Source organism: Ascaphus truei, chromosome 5, assembly GCF_040206685.1.
Source record: "Ascaphus truei isolate aAscTru1 chromosome 5, aAscTru1.hap1, whole genome shotgun sequence".
In the NCBI taxonomy this organism is placed as follows: domain Eukaryota; kingdom Metazoa; phylum Chordata; class Amphibia; order Anura; family Ascaphidae; genus Ascaphus; species Ascaphus truei.
Window position 1 is genome coordinate 190,040,912 of NC_134487.1, and position 20,465 is coordinate 190,061,376.

Genomic DNA, 20,465 nt, shown 5'->3' on the forward strand with positions numbered 1-20,465 from the left:
CCGCCAAAACCGGACGGATTTCTGCAACACAATTTGATGCAGGCTTGCAGACAGCAGCACATGTGCTCTCCTGCTTTGGCGGGAGACGCCATTTTAGGTGTGACTCCCTTGATGAGGGAGCCTCCATTTTGATCACAGTTCTGGTAATCTCACTAAGGCTCTCTGAGTATGCAAGAGGGTAGCCTTCTGGTGGGGCCTCTGGGAAATGCAAGGTCAGAGGGACATTTTCCCGGCATATTTCCTGATCCGTTACTAGCCATAGTCTACAACACTGGTCAGTGGGGTCGTACCGGTGCTCTATCCTCTTCCACACTTGGTCTATGCCCAGGAGTCTCCCTAGGGCCTCACAAATTTCCCTCAACTTCACGGCACTACTGGGAACATCCCCTACTACTAGCACATGTCGCGGGGATACTTCTGTCCTCTTGGTTCGTTCGTGGGCCTCATGGCTTGCAGGCCCAACCATGGTAAAAAAATCTAAATTGGCCAATTTGGAAAAATTGAAAACAGGGCACCCCAGGTCTATCTCAGCAGCGCCTCCAAATGTAACGGGTATTCCCCCACCCAATCGCAGATTCTACTGTGTGAGTGCAGGAAACATATATTGTTACTCAGGTGTGGTGCATTACCTGTTGGCTCACAGGAGGGCTGAGCTTCCGCCACGGGGAACCTGGGGTAATTATACTAGGGGTGACCACTTACAACATCTTCTCGGTACAGCGCCTCCACCTGCGATGGCTCCCACCAGAGGGGGAGTGGTTCCTCGCAGGACAATCAATAATACCATACACAGTGATTTATATAACTAAGGACTTTACTAACGAATACTAATGATAACCTGTGTCTCTCTCACGGTGAGACACTAACAGTGACGTCTCGCAGGACGATTCCCAAACACTAGGTGATCCCACCCAGTGTCCCAAGAACCCCACCCAATGTCCCGTACTCCTACAGAGATAGTCAATGGGTGACTGCGCAGTCACTAAGAACCTCTAGGCCTGTTGGTGCACATGTGATGGTATAATACCTGCCGAGCACTCCGGTGCTCGGGTCAGCAACAAACTTCTCAAAGGGTCAGACGTGTGATGAATCCGTCTGATCCAACCGAACTCCTTGCACGTGCGGACCGCTAGGGAGTCCCACTCTGGAATCGTCTCTGAGGACCCCAACGTGGGTCCAACCGCTTCCACAGGAACAGCAGCAGCCGCTGTGTCCCTATCTATATAAATGGTACTAACGTGACAGGAACCCTAACCTAGGGCCTGTCCCTGTAGTACAGCAACCTGTAGTGGCTTGGGGAACTCCTAGGGCCTGCAGGGGTAATGACCTGTCCCACTCCCCCAACTACCCCAGTCCCTTCGGTAAGTGATCTGGAATGGACTAGAGTACTCTTCCATGCAGTACTTGGGCGTCTACCTACTGTTGGCTAGCCTAGTGCAGATCCTCTCCAGAATTCCTGCTCTCAGTTACCAGTTTATCCCTTCAGGCATCCTACCCCTAGCGCTACCTCAAGGTGACTAGAACAGCTATAGCCCTTCTCCAGACCCACTACTCTCTGACTAGTCCCAGCGCCTACAGCAGCAAGCTGTAGCTCACTGGAGGTTGGCAGTCAACGTGCTGCGCAACAAGGTGCCTGCCTGTCAAACCTCACAGCACTGACAGCCGTGACTCTGACAATGCAGCACTACACTAAGGGCAGCGTCCCTATCTTGGGCCTCCCTCAGCAATTACCCACTAACCTAGTGGGGAGTTGGGGCCTACCTGGGGTGTGGGTACCTATGGGGTGCAGGAGCTGCTCTCACTCCCCGCACCTTACTTCCCTACAGCTCCCTGACTCCAACTCTGCGTAACCTTCCTTTCCCAGCTCCCACTAATGTAAGTGGCAGGGTCCCTAACCCGAGGGCTGCCCCTGGCAACACTCACCTTACTGGGGAGCTGAGCTATCTCGAGCCCTGGGGGTGCTGGCCTAGTACAGGGAGTCCCTGACTCCTGTACCCTACCTCCTTCCCTGGGCTGCTCCGGTCTCTGACTGATCTAACGTGCTGCAAGCCCGCCAAATGTATCTCTTTTCTCAGGGGTCTCCTAAGCCCTATTGGCTCCCTGGTGTCACATGGGGCTCGCAAAGGCTCTTGGGATATGTAGTCCCAGCTCAGAGCCTTCCCTGGTAGGCTAGGGGTTCGCGGGCTTTTCCCTACCTTCACTGCGCTTGCGCAAGCTTTCCCGGGCTGCCTCGACCTTCCCTCAGCTCTCCCTGCTCTCGCGCGAGCTATCCCTGTCTCGGGGGCTGTCCCTGCGCCTACGCATCCCTGCGCATGCGCAACAGTATCCTCAATGGCGGCGCCCTGCTTGGCCGGCCGCCGGGACCTTAGAGACGCGATCGCGGCCTTAGCAACCGCCCGATCGCGTCCCCGGCAACCGGCCGCAGGCAGGAGAAGCCGCGCTGCTCCCTGCTCCAGCCCCCACCCTTGGAAGCAGCCGTCGGGTCTGTCGGCACCCGCGACCGAGCTGCTCAAGGGGAGGGGGGTCTCCAGGAGCCACGGGAGCTCCAGGCTACATTAATAAAAAGTGATGATTTTAGTCAAACTCTGTCAGTCAGTCTGATCCCAAATCAGTCAGACTGACCCCAAATCAGTAAGACTGACCCCAAATCAGTGAGACTGATCCCAAATCAGTGAGACTGATCCCAAATCAGTGAGACTGACCCTAATGTTTATACAAAGCTATTTTCGGATTGTCGTGTCCTACACTCTATCCCTCTAACTGCGCACTGGCTGTGGGGTGTGGGTGTCTCTCTGAAGGGCATTTATAGAGGTTGGTAAATACACTCCAGTCCCAGCAGAGTATTTGTAGTGCACTTGGGAGCATTTGAAACACTTATAAGGTACTTGCAGAGAACTTCTGGGGATTGTGTAAGATATTGGACATTCCAGATAGGATTGGGAACATTTACCCTTTCCCTGCCAGGGACAGTAATTCACTGCTTCTGGGAGGTTGAACTACAGTATGTGCCCAACCACTCAATGCAGAAGGATATATCCCTCTCATATCCCCTTTTCCTTATCTCTCTCCCTCTCTCCCTCTGTCATATCCCCCTATCCCTCCTTTCTCTGATATACCCCCACTCTATCACCTTGTTTTCCGCATCCCCCTAATTTATTTCTCATATCCACAGGTTCAGTACCACAAGATTGGCTTACAACAGATGTGGTACCTAAACCTAGATCACACCCGGGGAATTACAGACCTGTACGCCTGACATTAATAGTGGGGAAATAAATTGAAGGTTTATTAAGGAATAATACTCAGGAATACCTATTGGATAATAAAATGAACAATTATGATTAGTAATCAACATGGATTTATGACCTTGTTAGTTTCTTAAAGGATGTAAGTAGGAATTTAGAGCAGGGCAATGCAGCTGATGCAGCCCGCTTAGATTTGCAAAGGCTTTTGATACAGTTCCACACAAAAAGTACAAAATAAAGAAAATTGGGTTAAAATATTTGCATCTGGTTTGAAAACTGGTTGAAGGACAGACAACAGAGATTTGTCATAAATGGAACTTTTTCAGGTTGGGCTGACATTGTGAGTGCAGTACCTCAAAGACCGGTACTGGGACCCCTACTTTTTAACTTGTTTATTAATGACCTTGAGGTTGGCATCGAGCAACGGTGCGCAAAGTGGGGGACGCGCCCCCCCCCTGGGATTCGCTGCGGGGGCGTGGGGTTTACAGAGGCCCCGCGCGCTTCCCGAAGGCATTTCAATTCATGCCGGGGGAGCTGCAGGGCCTCTTTAAACCTTCCTTACCTTGATTCAGACGCTCCTGGTGACGCGTCGCCATGGCAACGTGGCGTCAAATGACGCCGCAGGGTCATGTAATGTCATGTTGCCATGTGACATCATGACGCCAGGACGTCTGAATCAAGGTAAGGGGGGGGGGGGGGGGGCGAAGAAAGGGGGAAAGCCAGCAGGGGAGCGCAGGGGAAACAGATTGCGCCCCCCCAGCATAGAGAAAAAAAGTCTCCACCTTTGCTGAGGACACATAGTTACATAGTTACATAGTAGATAAGGCTGAAAAAAGACGTACGTCCATCAAGTTCAACCTATGATAAATTTAGACAACGGATAATCGATTCTATATCTCTACTTACAGTATATTGATCCAGAGGAAGGCAAACAAAAGCCCCAGTGAAATATCATCCAATGATATCTCATACGGGGAAAAATACATTCCTTCCTGCAAATATTGGCAATCAGATTACTCCCTGGATCAACATCCTTCCCATGTTTACTTATTTGGTATATCCCTGTATACCTTTCCCTTCTAAAAAGATGTCCAACCTTTTTTTGAACAAATCTATTGTATCTGCCATCACAGTCTCCATGGGTAATGAATTCCACATTTTAACTGCCCTTACTGTAAAGAACCCTTTCCTTTGTTGCTGGTGAAATCTCCTTTCCTCCAACCTTAAGGGATGGCCCCGAGTCCTTTGTACTGCCCGTGGGATGAATAGTTATTTTGAAAGCTCCTTGTACTGTCCCCAAATATTTGTGTAGAGTTATAATATCCCCTCTTTGGCTACGCTTATAGTGACGGCGACGGTGATGTCAGGCTGCAGGCGCTGGAAAAATCAAATTGAGATGACTTCCGTCGCACCGTCGCGTCGCACTTACTACAGTATAAGTTCACGCGATGGCGGCAATGCATTTGTTTTGACGCGACGTTGCATCGCTGTCGCCGACACTATAAGCACAGCCTTAGACGCCTCTTTTCCAATGTTAAAAAATCTAATTTAGCTCCCCTCTTCTCATAAATCAGATTATCCATCCCCTTTATTAATTTGGTGGCTCTTCTCTGCACTTTCTTTAGTTCCATAATGTCTTTTCTAAGGATTGGTGCCCAAAATTGTTCTCCATATTCCAAGCGTGGTCTTACTAATGCTTTATAATGGAGCATAATTTTGTTTACTTCCCTTCCATCCATTGCCCGTTTGATGCAAGATAAGATCTTGTTTGCCTGTACAGCTACTGCATGACTTTGGGCACTATTGCTAAGCCTGCTGTCTACAAGCACTCCTAAATCCTTCTCCATGAAGGATTCCCCCAATTTATCCCCATTTAATTTGTAAGTCGCCTGTTTATTCTTGTTTCCCAATTGCTCCTGTTGGTTTCACTCTCCTGGGGACCAGCTTCCATCTTCACTCAGGCTTTTATGGATTCAGGAGTCGCAGCGAATTTCATTGACCACGCATTTGCGGAATTCCCCTCCCTTCCTCTCCATACTAGGGAAATTCTGTTAGTGGTAGTGGCCATTGATGGAAGACCTCTGGTACCTGGGACCATCACCCTCGAGACTAATCCTTTGCTGGTTACGTTTGGGGCACTTCTCAAAGAGACACGGTCAGTCTATCTCATTTGCTCTCCCTTGACTCCAGTGGTCCTAAGTCTTCCCTGGTTGCGGCACCACAACCCTAAGATCGATTGGGCGACCAATCAAGTGACAGCCTGGAGACAACATTGCCATGGATCTTGTCTCCCGGTGTCTCGTACTATCTCCGAAGTTCGCTACCTACAGAGACTTCCTCGTCAAGCCTTCCAGTTTCTTACCAGGAGTTTGCCGATGTATTCAACAAAAAGCAGGCAGAGGATTTATCACCACACCATCCTTATGATTGTGCAATCGACCTGCTCCCAGGGGCCATCCCTCCTCGAGGCCGAACTTACCCCCTTTCGGAACCAGAAACCAAGGTTATAGTTATGCGGGAATACATTTCGGGTTTATTAGCAAATCAAGTTCCCCCGCTGGTGCGAGTTTCTTCTTTATTTCCAAAAAAGACGGTTCTCTCAGGCCATGTATCGATTAGAGGCCTAAATAAAATCACCGTAAAAAATCGATATCCTCAACCCCTCATTCCTGAACTGTTTGACCGCTTACGTAAGGCTACGATCTTCACCAAACTGGATCTTCGACGAGCTTACAATTTAATTTGGATCAGAGAGGGTGATAAGTGGAAAACAGTCTTTAATACCAGTGACAGCCACTACGAATATCTGGTCATACCACTCGGGTTATGCAACTCACCGGCCGTATTTCAACATTTCATCAATTAGATTTTCAGGGATCTTCTCAACCAATTTCTCGCGGTATATCTGGATGATATCCTTATTCCAGTTCCTTATCAGAAGATCTGGCACAAGTTAGACTGCTCCTCCAAAACAGTGCTGGATTGGCCTTTACCGACAGGACTCAAACCAACTCGATGATTTCTTGGGTTTGCCAACTACTACCGACAATTTATCAGGAATTTCTCCAAGTTGGTTGCACTCATTACAGCTCTTACTAAGAAAGGGGCGAACGCTAAGATATTGCCCTCTGAGGTTCTTCTGGCTTTCGATAAGCTCAAGTCCGCCTTTTTGTCTGCACCTGTGCTGATCCATCCAGATCCTACGAAACCCCTTTGTGCTTGAAGTGGACACATCTGATCTGGCAGCCAGAGCCATTCTCTCTCAAAGGAAGGATTTTCATGGGAAATTCCACCCATGTGCCTTCTTCTCTAAAAAGTGTTCTGCCACAGAAAGAAATTGTGATGTTGGGAATCGGGAACTTCTGGCCATGAAAATGGCTCTAGAAGAATTGGAGACATTTGCTTGAGGGGGCAACATCTCCGATCACAATCCTTACTGATCACAAGAACCTCGAATACATTGAAGGAGCAAAGAGACTCGGGAAGCGTCTGGCGAGATGGGCTCTCTTCTTCACTCGGTTCAACGTTTTGATCTCCTATCGTCCAGGATCCAAGAACGTCAAAGCAGATGCTATATCCAGACATTTCTCTCCAGACAACGTCAAGGAGATAGAGCAGGGGTCCATCACCCAATCTTCTCAGATCATCTCTGCAGTTTCATCCTCACTTCTGCAACAGTTTTCACAGGCCCAGGCAGAAGATCCCAGGTCAGTGTCCACTCGTTCGTCCAAACTATTTGTCTCTCCCCAATTTCGAAGTCAGGTATTGCAATGAGGTCATAACTCCAAAACGGCTGGTCACCCGGGGGTCATGTTATTTCCTCGACCGAATCTTTTGGTGGCCAGAGATCCGCAAAGACATGAGACTTTTTAGCAGCCTGCGTTATATGCGCGCAGACTAAGGTGCCGAGGACGTTACCCTGTGGGCTGCTTCAACCCTTACCAGTTCCCGTCAGTGGACCCACTTATTCATGGATTTTATTGTGGAGCTGCCTCCCTCCAGGGGTATGACTACCATACTGGTAGTAGTCGATCGCTTCACACGTCAAGCCCATTTTGTTCCTCTCAGGAAGCTACCCACAGCATCAGAACTATCCGAGATCTTTATTAAGGAGATATTTTGCCTTCATGGAGTCCCCACCGATATAGTCTCGGACCGCGGATCCCGAGAAATGTCTTCTTTCAACCTAATTTACCATGTACTATCTCCCTCTCCATCTGTTCTCTCTCATAACCCCTCTCCCTCTTTAGGAGAAAGGGAGTTAATACAGCGAGGCTCTGCGGGGTCACTGGGAAGGAAGGGGTTAATACAGAGAGGCTATGTGGGTATCTGGGAGGGAAGGGGTTAATACAGAGAGGCTGTGCAGGTCGCAGGGAGGGAAGGGCTTAATACAGCGTGGAACTGCGGGGTCTCTGGGAGGGAAGGTGTTAATACAGCAAGGCTCTGCGGGTCTTAGGGGGGGGAACGGATAAATACAGAGAGGCTCTGTGGGGTCTCTGGTAGGGACAGGGTTAATAAAGCGAGGCTCTGCGGGGTCTCTGGGAGGGAAGGGGTTAATACAGCGAGGATCTGCAGGGTCTCTGGGAGGGACAGGGTTAATAAAGCGAGGATCTGCGGGGTCTCTGGGAGGGACAGGGTTAATAAAGCTAGGATCTGCAGGGTCTCTGGGAGGCAGAGAGTTAATACAGTAAGGCTCTGCTGGGTTTCTGGGAGCGAAGGAGTTAATAAAGCAAGGCTCTGCGGGTCTCTGGGAGGGAAGGGGTTAATACAGGGAGGCTTTGCTGGGTTTCTGGGAGGGAAGGAGTTAATACAGCAAGGCACTGCGGTCTCTGGGACGGAAGGGGTTAATACAGAGAGGCTCTGTGTGGTTTCTGGGTGGGAAGGGGTTAATACAGTGAGGCTCTGCAGGGCCTCTGGGAGGGAAGGAGTTAATACAGTGAGGCTCTGCGTGGTTTCTGGGAGGGAAGGAGTTAATACAGTGAGGCTCTGCGTGGTTTCTGGGAGGGAAGGAGTTACCATTGCTAAAAACCTCTTCAAAACCTCAGAAGTGTCTCTGTTCTTTAAACACATGTGGAGTGTGAGCAAACACTCAGTGACAGGGTTGGATGGGGTCACTTCAGACCTCCGCCTCTGTTCCAGGTATATATATAGATCTGTTGCCCTGGTCCAGGTGTATAGTTCTGATATCGGAACCTCAGAGAGGACCCAGAGATATGGAGCAGAGCAAAGCTGTCCTGATGGAGAGACCACCGGTGAGTGAGAGGGAGGGCTTAATCGAGTGACGCTCTGTCTGTTACTGGCATGGGATAGGATTATAGGAGCGGCACCCTGCAGATTGATGGGACGGGGTTATAGGAATGGTGCTCCGCAGATCTCTGTCAAGGGTTAATGGATCAACGCTCTGCAGATCTATGGGGGGGGGGAGAGGTTAATGGAGCGACGCTCTGCAGATCTATGACAGGGGAGAGGTTAATGGAGCGACACTCTGCAGATCTATGGGGGGGAGAGGTTAATGTAGCAACGCTCTGCAGATCTATGGGGGGGAGGTTAATGGAGCAACGCTCTGCAGATCTATGGGGGGGAGAGGTTAATAGAGCGACGCTCTGCAGATCTATGGGGGGGAGAGATTAATGGAGCGACGCTCTGCAGATCTATGGGGGGGGAGAGGTTAATGGAGCGACGCTCTGCAGATCTATGGGGGGGAGAGATTAATGGAGCGACGCTCTGCAGATCTATGGGGGGGGAGAGGTTAATGGAGCGATGCTCTGCAGGTGACTAGCTGACTCTCTGCTCTCACAGGTGTACTCGGACCTTCCCATTCCTCGCATCCCGTGCCTCGGCAGCTTTAAGAAGATCCTGTGCATCGTGCTGGTCGTGGTCGTCCTCGTGGTGGTTGTCCTTGGGGTCCTGCTGATGGGGCTGCACATGAGCCAGCAGCACACGGAGACAGTCAGTACCAATACATTATCAATAAGCTGAGACCTGATCACTAAACACACTGCCTCATTATTGAGCGGTGATAGTTAATCAATAAATCTAAAACAAGTGCCAATATATGATCTATCAGTGTCAATACCTAATCAATGAATGGTGATATCCAATCAATAAGGTATTATATTTAATCAATGCTAATATATAATCAATAGATGGCAAAAGCTAATTTATTATACTAGCCGTAGATGGCATTGTGTACAGTATGTATGTATGTCTTTATTTATATAGCGCCATAAATGTACATAGCGCTTCACAGCAGTAATACACGTGACAATCATATAAATAACAAATAATACAAATAGCACATAAAGGGAAGAAGTGCATCAGACATAAAAGTGACATTTATAAAAAGGAGTCCCTGCCCCGAAGAGCTTACAATCTAATTAGTAAGTAGTAGGAACGTACAGGGACAGTAGGAAGGCATTCTGGTAAGTGCATCTGCAAGGGGCCAAGGTTTTTGTATGTGGTGTATAGTATAAGCCTCAGATCTACTCATATGATTCGTTAAAGAGGTGTGTTTGATGATGGCTCTTAAGGTGGATAGAGAGGGTGCTGGTCAGATATTGAGGGGAAGGGCATTCCAGCGGTGTGGGTCGGTCAGTGAGAAAGATTTAAGGCGGGAGAGGGCATTAGACACAAAAGGGGTAGAGATAAGACATCCTTGAGTGACACACAAGATTTGGGATGGTGTATAGCAAGAAATTAGGGCTGAGATGTAAGGAGGAGCAGAACAGTGTAAAGCATTAAAAGTGAGGAGGAGAATTCAGTGTGAGATACGGGATTTGATAGGAAGCCAGGAGAGGGATTTCAGCAGGGGAGACGCTGAGACAGATTTAGGAAAGAGTAGAGCGATTCTGGCAGCAGCGTTTAGGATAGATTGTAGGGGAGACAGGTGAGAGGCAGGAAGGCCGGACAGCAGGAGGTTACAGTAATCAAGACGGGAGAGAATGAGGGCCTGAGTCAGAGTTTTAGCAGTCGAGCAACAGAGGAAAGGGCGTATCTTTGTTATATTGCGGAGGAAAAAGCGACAGGTTTTAGATACATTTTGAATGTGAGAAGAGAATGTGAGAGAGAAGTCGAATGTGACCCCTAGGCAGCATGCTTGGTCTACTGGGTGAATGATGGTACTTCACACAGTAATGTGGAAGGAGGTAGTAGGGCCAGGGTTGGGAGGAAGTATGAGCGCTCTGTTTTTGCCATGTTAAGTTTAAGTCGGCGGAGGGCCATCCAGGATGATATCGCACGGAGACATTCAGAAACTTTGATCTGTATAGCAGGTGTAAGGTCAGGGGTAGAAAAATAAATTTGAGTGTCGTCACCATAGAGCTGATATTTAAACCCAAGAGATGTGATTAGGTCACCTAGAGAAAGTGTGTACAGAGAGAAGGGGTCCCAGGACAGAGCCCTGGGGTACCCCACAGAGAGATCGATAGAGGAGGATGTGTTTGCAAAAGAGACACTGAAAGTACGATGGGAGAGGTAAGGCCGCGCTTATAGTCCCAGCGCCGGCGCCGCCGCGTCAAAACAAATGTATTGAAACTGTCGTGTGCACTTATAGTAGGAGCGGCGCGACGGCTTGGTCGCGATCGCTGGAAGTCAATTCAATTTTTTCAGTGACCGCAGCGTGACGTCAGCGTCGCTGTCACCGGGACTATAAGTGCGGCCTATGATGCGATCCAAGGAGTGAGCTTTGTTATGAATACCAAGAATATGGAGACTGTGAAGAAGATGGTGGTCCAAATGCTGCAGAGAGGTCTAGTAATATGACCATTGTGTAATCAATAGGTTCCAATATGTAATCAATACATACCAATATGTAATCAATACATATTAATATGTAATCTATAGATGGTGTGCTGTAATCAGTAGGTTCTCGTGTATTAACAATACACACAGAGCCTGCAGTACAGACCGTGATTGGTGAGTATAGATATCTGCTCATTGCCGCTGCATGATCAGTATCTTCTAACAATCAGTACGTCCCTGTGTCCTCTCAGATCTTCCAGATGTCCCTGCAGGACAGAGCTGACCCGCAGCGGGAGACAGGGGTTGCGACCTTTCACCTGGACACGGGGATCAATACCTCAGCCAGCATTGTGTATGACTACAGCAAGGTATAGTGTGCAACGCTCTGCAGGAGAGGGGTAGTGACACTGCAGATCTCCGTCAGGGTAGGTAAGGGTTATTGGAGCGACACTCTGCTGGGCTGATGGAGTAATAGGTGGCCCATGTCCCTCCCCCCCAGCTGCTGATCTGTACTCGACCACGTCCTGGACACGCCTGCTTCATTACGCGAATGGAGCCAGAACATGTGCAAAGCCTGCAGAGTATCTCAGAGAATGTGCTGAGCAAGGTGAGACATGAAGGGACAAGTGGTAAGAGATAGGGAAACGGAGATGCACGGAGATGCAGGGAAACAGAGAGACACAGGCACACAGGGACACAGAGAGACGCAGGGAAACAGAGAGACACAGGCACACAGGGACACAGAGAGACACAGGGAAACGGAGAGACACAGGCACACAGGGACACAGAGAGACACAGGGAAACAGAGAGACACAGGCACACAGGGACACAGAGAGACGCAGGGAAACAGAGAGACACAGGCACACAGGGACACAGAGAGACGCAGGGAAACAGAGAGACACAGGCACACAGGGACACAGAGAGACGCAGGGAAACAGAGAGACACAGGCACACAGGGACACAGAGAGACACAGGGAAACGGAGAGACACAGGCACACAGGGACACAGAGAGACGCAGGGAAACAGAGAGACACAGGCACACAGGGACACAGAGAGACGCAGGGAAACAGAGATGCACGGAGACGCAGGGACACAGAGAGACACAGGCACACAGAGACACAGAGAGACGCAGGGACACAGAGAGACGCAGGGACACAGAGAGACGCAGGGACACAGAGAGACGCAGGGACACAGAGAGACGCAGGGACACAGAGAGACGCAGGGACACAGAGAGACGCAGGGACACAGAGAGACGCAGGGACACAGAGAGAGACGCAGGGACACAGAGACACGCAGGGAAACAGAGAGACAAAAGGAAACGGAGATGCACGGAGACCCAGGGACACAGAGAGACGCAGGGACACACAGAGAGACGCAGGGACACACAGAGAGACGCAGGGACACACAGAGAGACGCAGGGACACACATAGAGACGCAGGGACACACAGAGAGACGCAGGGACACAGAGACACGCAGGGAAACAGAGAGACAAAGGGAAACGGAGATGCACGGAGACCCAGGGACATAGAGAAACGCAGGCACACAGAGGGACACAGAGAGACGCAGGGACACACAGAGAGATGCAGGGACACACAGAGAGACGCAGGGACACACAGAGAGACCCAGGGACACACAGAGAGACCCAGGGACACACAGAGAGACGCAGGGACACACAGAGAGACGCAGGGACACACAGAGAGACGCAGGGACACAAAGAGAGACGCAGGGACACACAGAGAGACGCAGGGACACACAGAGAGACGCAGGGACACACAGAGAGACGCAGGGACACACAGAGAGACGCAGGGACACAGAGAGACGCAGGGACACAGAGAGACGCAGGGACACACAGAGAGATGCAGGGACACAGAGAGACGCAGGGACACACAGAGAGACGCAGGGACACACAGAGAGACGCAGGGACACAGAGACGCAGGGACACACAGAGAGATGCAGGGACACAGAGACACGCAGGGAAACAGAGAGACAAAGGGACACACAGAGAGACGCAGGGACACAGAGAGACGCAGGGACACAGAGACGCAGGGACACACAGAGAGACGCAGGGACACACAGAGAGACGCAGGGACACACAGAGAGACGCAGGGACACACAGAGAGACGCAGGGACACACATAGAGACGCAGGGACACACAGAGAGATGCAGGGACACACAGAGAGACGCAGGGACACACAGAGAGACGCAGGGACACACAGAGAGACGCAGGGACACACATAGAGACGCAGGGACACACAGAGAGATGCAGGGACACACAGAGAGACGCAGGCACACACATAGAGACGCAGGGACACACAGAGAGACGCAGGGACACACAGAGAGACCCAGGGACACAGAGAGACACAGGGACATAGAGAGACGCAGGGACACAGAGAGACGCAGGGACACACAGAGAGACGCAGGGACACAGAGAGGCGCAGGGACACACAGAGAGACGCAGGGACACACAGAGAGTCGCAGGGACACACAGAGAGACGCAGGGACAGAGAGGCGCAGGGACACACAGAGAGACGCAGGGACACAGAGAGGCGCAGGGACACACAGAGAGACGCAGGGATACACAGAGAGACGCAGGGACACACAGAGAGACGCAGGGACACACAGAGAGACGCAGGGACACACAGAGAGACGCAGGGACACACAGAGACGCAGGGACACACAGAGAGACGCAGGGACACACAGAGACGCAGGGACACACAGAGAGACGCAGGGACACACAGAGAGATGCAGGGACACACAGAGAGACGCAGGGACACAGAGAGACGCAGGGACACACAGAGAGACGCAGGGACACACAGAGAGATGCAGGAACACACAGAGACGCAGGGACACACAGCGAGACGCAGGGACACACAGAGAGACGCAGGGACACAGAGAGACGCAGGGACACACAGAGAGACGCAGGGACACAGGGACACAGGGACACAGAGAGAGACGCAGGGACAGAGAGAGAGACACAGGGACACAGAGAGACACAGGGACACAGAGAGAGACGCAGGGACACAGAGAGAGACACAGGGAGACACAGAGAGACGCAGGAACACAGAGAGACGCAGGGACACACAGAGAGACGCAGGGACACACATAGAGACGCAGGGACACACAGAGAGACGCAGGGTCACACAGAGAGACGCAGGGACACACAGAGAGACGCAGGGACACACGGAGAGACCCAGGGACACACAGAGAGACGCAGGGACACACGGAGAGACCCAGAGACACACAGAGAGACGCAGGGACACACAGAGAGACGCAGGGACACAGAGAGACGCAGGGACACACAGAGAGACGCAGGGACACAGAGAGATGCAGGGACACAGAGAGACGCAGGGACACACAGAGAGATGCAGGGACACAGAGAGACGCAGGGACACACAGAGAGACGCAGGGACACACAGAGAGACGCAGGGACACAGAGAGACGCAGGGACACAGAGACGCAGGGACACACAGAGAGACGCAGGGACACACAGAGAGACGCAGGGACACACAGAGAGACGCAGGGACACACATAGAGACGCAGGGACACACATAGAGACGCAGGGACACACAGAGAGACGCAGGGACACACAGAGAGACGCAGGGACACACAGAGAGACGCAGGGACACACAGAGAGACGCAGGGACACACAGAGAGACGCAGGGACACACAGAGAGACGCAGGGACACACAGAGAGACGCAGGGACACACAGAGAGACGCAGGGACACACAGAGAGACGCAGGGACACACATAGAGACGCAGGGACACACATAGAGACGCAGGGACACACAGAGAGACGCAGGGACACACAGAGAGACGCAGGGACACACAGAGAGACCCAGGGACACAGAGAGACGCAGGCACACACATAGAGACGCAGGGACACACAGAGAGACGCAGGGACACACAGAGAGACGCAGGGACACACAGAGACGCAGGGACACACAGAGAGACGCAGGGACACACAGAGAGACGCAGGGACACACAGAGAGACGCAGGGACACACAGAGAGACGCAGGGACACACAGAGAGACGCAGGGACACACAGAGAGACGCAGGGACACACATAGAGACGCAGGGACACACAGAGAGACACAGGGAGACACAGAGAGACGCAGGAACACAGAGAGACGCAGGGACACACAGAGAGACGCAGGGACACACATAGAGACGCAGGGACACACAGAGAGACGCAGGGTCACACAGAGAGACGCAGGGACACACAGAGAGACGCAGGGACACACGGAGAGACCCAGGGACACACAGAGAGACGCAGGGACACACGGAGAGACCCAGAGACACACAGAGAGACGCAGGGACACACAGAGAGACGCAGGGACACAGAGAGACGCAGGGACACACAGAGAGACGCAGGGACACAGAGAGATGCAGGGACACAGAGAGACGCAGGGACACACAGAGAGATGCAGGGACACAGAGAGACGCAGGGACACACAGAGAGACGCAGGGACACACAGAGAGACGCAGGGACACAGAGAGACACAGGGACACAGAGACGCAGGGACACACAGAGAGACGCAGGGACACACAGAGAGACGCAGGGACACACAGAGAGACGCAGGGACACACATAGAGACGCAGGGACACACATAGAGACGCAGGGACACACAGAGAGACGCAGGGACACACAGAGAGACGCAGGGACACACAGAGAGACGCAGGGACACACAGAGACGCAGGGACACACAGAGAGACGCAGGGACACACAGAGAGACGCAGGGACACACAGAGAGACGCAGGGACACACAGAGAGACGCAGGGACACACATAGAGACGCAGGGACACACAGAGAGACGCAGGGACACACAGAGAGACGCAGGGACACACAGAGAGACGCAGGGACACACAGAGAGACCCAGGGACACAGAGAGACGCAGGCACACACATAGAGACGCAGGGACACACAGAGAGACGCAGGGACACACAGAGAGACGCAGGGACACACAGAGACGCAGGGACACACAGAGAGACGCAGGGACACACAGAGAGACACAGGGACACACAGAGAGACGCAGGGACACACAGAGAGACGCAGGGACACACAGAGAGACGCAGGGACACACAGAGAGACGCAGGGACAGAGGGACACAGAGAGACGCAGGGACACACAGAGAGACGCAGGGACACACAGAGAGACGCAGGGACACACAGAGAGACGCAGGGACACACAGAGACGCAGGGACACACAGAGAGACGCAGGGACACACAGAGAGACGCAGGGACACACAGAGACGCAAGGACACACAGAGACCCAGGGACACACAGAGAGACGCAGGGACACACAGAGACCCAGGGACACACAGAGAGACGCAGGGACACACAGAGACCCAGGGACACACAGAGAGACGCAGGGACACACAGAGACCCAGGGACACACAGAGAGACGCAGGGACACACAGAGACGCAGGGACACACAGAGAGACGCAGGGACACACAGAGAGACGCAGGGACACACAGAGAGACGCAGAGACACACAGAGAGACGCAGGGACACACAGAGAGCCAGGGACACACAGAGACCCAGGGACACACAGAGAGACGCAGGGACACAGAGAGATGCAGGGACACACAGAGAGACGCAGGGAGACACAGAGAGACGCAGGGACACACAGAGAGACGCAGGGACACACAGAGAGACGCAGGGACACACAGAGAGACGCAGGGACACAGAGAGACGCAGGGAGACACAGAGAGACGCAGGGACACACAGAGAGACGCAGGGACACACAGAGACGCAGGGACACACAGAGAGACGCAGGGACACACAGAGAGACGCAGGGACACACAGAGACGCAAGGACACACAGAGACCCAGGGACACACAGAGAGACGCAGGGACACACAGAGACCCAGGGACACACAGAGAGACGCAGGGACACACAGAGACCCAGGGACACACAGAGAGACGCAGGGACACACAGAGACCCAGGGACACACAGAGAGACGCAGGGACACACAGAGACGCAGGGACACACAGAGAGACGCAGGGACACACAGAGAGACGCAGGGACACACAGAGAGACGCAGAGACACACAGAGAGACGCAGGGACACACAGAGAGCCAGGGACACACAGAGACCCAGGGACACACAGAGAGACGCAGGGACACAGAGAGACGCAGGGACACACAGAGAGACGCAGGGAGACACAGAGAGACGCAGGGACACACAGAGAGACGCAGGGACACACAGAGAGACGCAGGGACACAGAGAGACGCAGGGACACACAGAGAGACGCAGGGAGACACAGAGAGACGCAGGCACACACATAGAGAGACGCAGGGAGACACAGAGAGACGCAGGCACACACATAGAGAGACGCAGGGACAGAGACACACAGAGAGACGCAGGGACACACAGAGAGACGCAGGGACACACAGAGACCCAGGGACACACAGAGAGATGCAGGGACACACAGAGAGACGCAGGGACACAGAGAGACGCAGGGACACACAGAGAGACGCAGGGACACAGAGAGAGACGCAGGCACACACATAGAGAGACGCAGGGACAGAGACACACAGAGAGACGCAGGGACACAGGGAGGTGTACAAAGACAGAGAAACAGACGTGGAGACAGCCCATAGAGCTGACTTATTTTTTGCCCCCCAGGTCGGCTCAGACACTCTCAGACAGAAGGAGAGCGACACCACAGTGCTGGGCACAACCATCAGAGTGCTGTGTGGGGACCTTCCTGTTTACTGGGCCTGACACCTGTCACCCCCGCACACACACAGTGTGACCTCTGTCTGTACTGGTCACCTCCGCAGACACACAGTGGGACCTCTCTCTCTACTGGTCACCTCCCTACACATGGTGTGACCTCTCTCTCTGTACTGGTCACCTCCCTACACACACAGTGTGACTTCGCTCTGTACTGGTCACCTCCGCAGACACACAGTGGGACCTCTCTCTCTACTGGTCACCTCCCTACACACAGTGTGACCTCTCTCTGTACTGGTCACCTCCCTACACACACGGTGTGGCCTCTCTCTGTACTGGTCACCTCCCTACACACACGGTGTGACCTCTCTCTGTACTGGTCACCTCCCTACACACAGTGTGACCTCTCTGTACTGGTCACCTCCCTACACACACAGTGTGACCTCTCGCTGTACTGGTTACCTCCCTACACACAGTGTGACCTCTCTCTTACTGGTCACCTCGCTACGCACAGTGTGACCTCTCTCTGTACTGGTCACCTCCCTACACACACACGGTGTGGCCTCTCTCTGTACTGGTTACCTCCCTACACACGGTGTGACCTCTCTCTGTACTGGTCACTTCCCTACACACACGGTGTGACCTCTCTCTGTACTGGTCACCTCCCTACACACACGGTGTGACCTCTCTCTGTACTGGTCACTTCCCTACACACACAGTGTGACCTCTCTCTGTACTGGTCACCTCCCTACACACAGTGTGACCTCTCTCTGTACTGGTCACCTCCCTACACACACAGTGTGACCTCTCTCTGTACTGGTCACCTCCCTACACACACACGGTGTGGCCTCTCTCTGTACTGGTCACCTCCATACACACAGTGTGACCTCTCTCTGTACTGGTCACCTCCCTACACACAGTGTGACTTCTCTCTGTACTGGTCACCTCCCTACACACACAGTGTGGCCTCTCTCTGTACTGGTCACCTCCCTACACACAGTGTGACCTCTCTCTGTACTGCTATCAGGGTATATGGACTTTTCTTTATCTCTGGGGTTCTGATGACGGCTTTGAAAAAATCAGACACCTGTCAAATAAAATGTTTAACTCTTAGAAAGGCTCCGGTGTAGTGTATTCATGTGTGTATGTATCTGTGTGTGAACTGTATACCTTTGTATGTGCATATGAGACTGCCCATGTGCATGTGCATGTGTATGTATATGTATATGTATATGTATAGATATATATATATATATATATATATATATATATATATATATATATATATATATATATATACACATTTTAAGTTATGGTGAGTGAAAAAGGTGACAAAAAACCTCCACCGTTAGCATATAGCGGCGCCAATAAAGAATATCACTTGTGAGCATATTCACATGTCTTAGACAGGTCTGCCATTCAACCATTACCACCTAGTATACAGTGCTTCCGCTGCAGCAAGGGATTCTGGGAAATTACATGCAAATCATCAGGCTACAGTCGCTGAAAAAATCAAATTGAGATGACTTCCAGCGATCGCAACCAAGCTGTCGCTCCTTCGCGTCGCGCTTACTATAAGCGCACGCGACGGCGGCAATGCATTTGTTTTGACTCTACAGCGCTGTCGCCGGCACTATAAGCGCAGCCACATGTGAATGTGCTCACAAGTGATATTCTTTATTGGATACATAGATAGATACATAGATAGATACATAGATAGATAGATAGATAGATAGATAGATAGATAGATAGATAGATAGATAGATAGATAGATAGATAGATGTAGAGGTATCAGTACCGTGTTAGCCGAGCTTAATAATCAAAAATGAATAGACGATACCGTTCTGTGGCTAACGAAATGCTTTTATTTGTGCGAGCTTTCGAGATCTCTGATCTCTTCTTCCAATTACAATTAATCTTCTTCCTGTTACAATTGATTGAGCCAAAAAACTTTCTTAGAAACAAGGCAATTGCAATGTTATCTGTGAGTTAAGCCTCCACCTCCCCCTGTGCAGTATGCGATTTATGACTTAAGGTGTTAAATGGTCTCTGAATGCTTCTGATGTAAGAGAATGTAAGTGTATGTGCATGCATGAGTGTTATAAAGCGCCCACAATGTATACAGCGCTTTACAAAAGGTGTGTGTGTGGAGGGGGAGTGTATAACAATGGTGTGGGTAGGTGTAGAAATATAAGAAGGTGTTGCATTTCTGTTAATGTGTGTGGCTACTATGTAGACCCTATTGGTATATAGGTGTAGCGCACTTTCCCCCACCCTATGGGAGATATGGCGGCTACTGTGTGGTGCGTTACCTGTGGCTCACAGGAGGCCGGAACCTCCGCCGCTGGGAGCCCAGGTTATACCTGATCCGACTGGTGACAGCGCCTCCACCTGCAAGGGATCCTAACTTGGTGGGATGAGCCCCTCACAGGAACAATAGTAAGAAAACACACACTCGAGCATATAATAACAACCTTTACTATACACAATAATATAAGTACCCTGTACCACACAGTAATATAGGCCCCAACCTGATACCACCAGTGAGTGTCCCCAAAGTACATTGGGTGCCAGGCACCGATTCCCTGATGTCCCTTCCTCACAATGTCAGGCCCACACAAACTTAGGAGATAGCGCTATCCCGTGAAGTGTTGGTGCACTTAGTTGGGTACCTGCCTGGGAGCTCCAGCAACCGGGTGGTGCAGATTAACGAAGAGGATCCGTCTGATCCAACATTGTCATCCGCGATGGCGTCCGCCTCCACGTGGGGTGAATTCCGGCGTTGATAATATCATCAGTCT

The 20,465-nt window shown here is 51.7% G+C and overlaps 1 protein-coding gene across 2 annotated transcripts; it reads left to right on the forward strand.

The window, feature by feature from the left end:
- Window positions 1–8,358: 8,358 nt before the first annotated feature.
- On the forward strand, window positions 8,359–18,781 carry SFTPC (surfactant protein C). 2 transcript variants are annotated; one of them, XM_075601452.1, is made up of 6 exons: window positions 8,359–8,497; window positions 9,045–9,194; window positions 11,237–11,353; window positions 11,485–11,592; window positions 17,614–17,744; window positions 17,825–18,781. In XM_075601452.1, the coding sequence occupies exons 1-5, from the start codon at window positions 8,459–8,461 to the stop codon at window positions 17,710–17,712; spliced, it is 513 nt and encodes a 170-aa protein (XP_075457567.1). In that variant the 5' UTR covers window positions 8,359–8,458; the 3' UTR covers window positions 17,713–17,744; window positions 17,825–18,781. The 2 variants fall into 2 exon arrangements, with proteins under 2 accessions (XP_075457567.1, XP_075457566.1); XM_075601451.1 differs by having other exon boundaries at window positions 17,614–18,781.
- The last annotated feature ends 1,684 nt before the right edge of the window (window positions 18,782–20,465 follow it).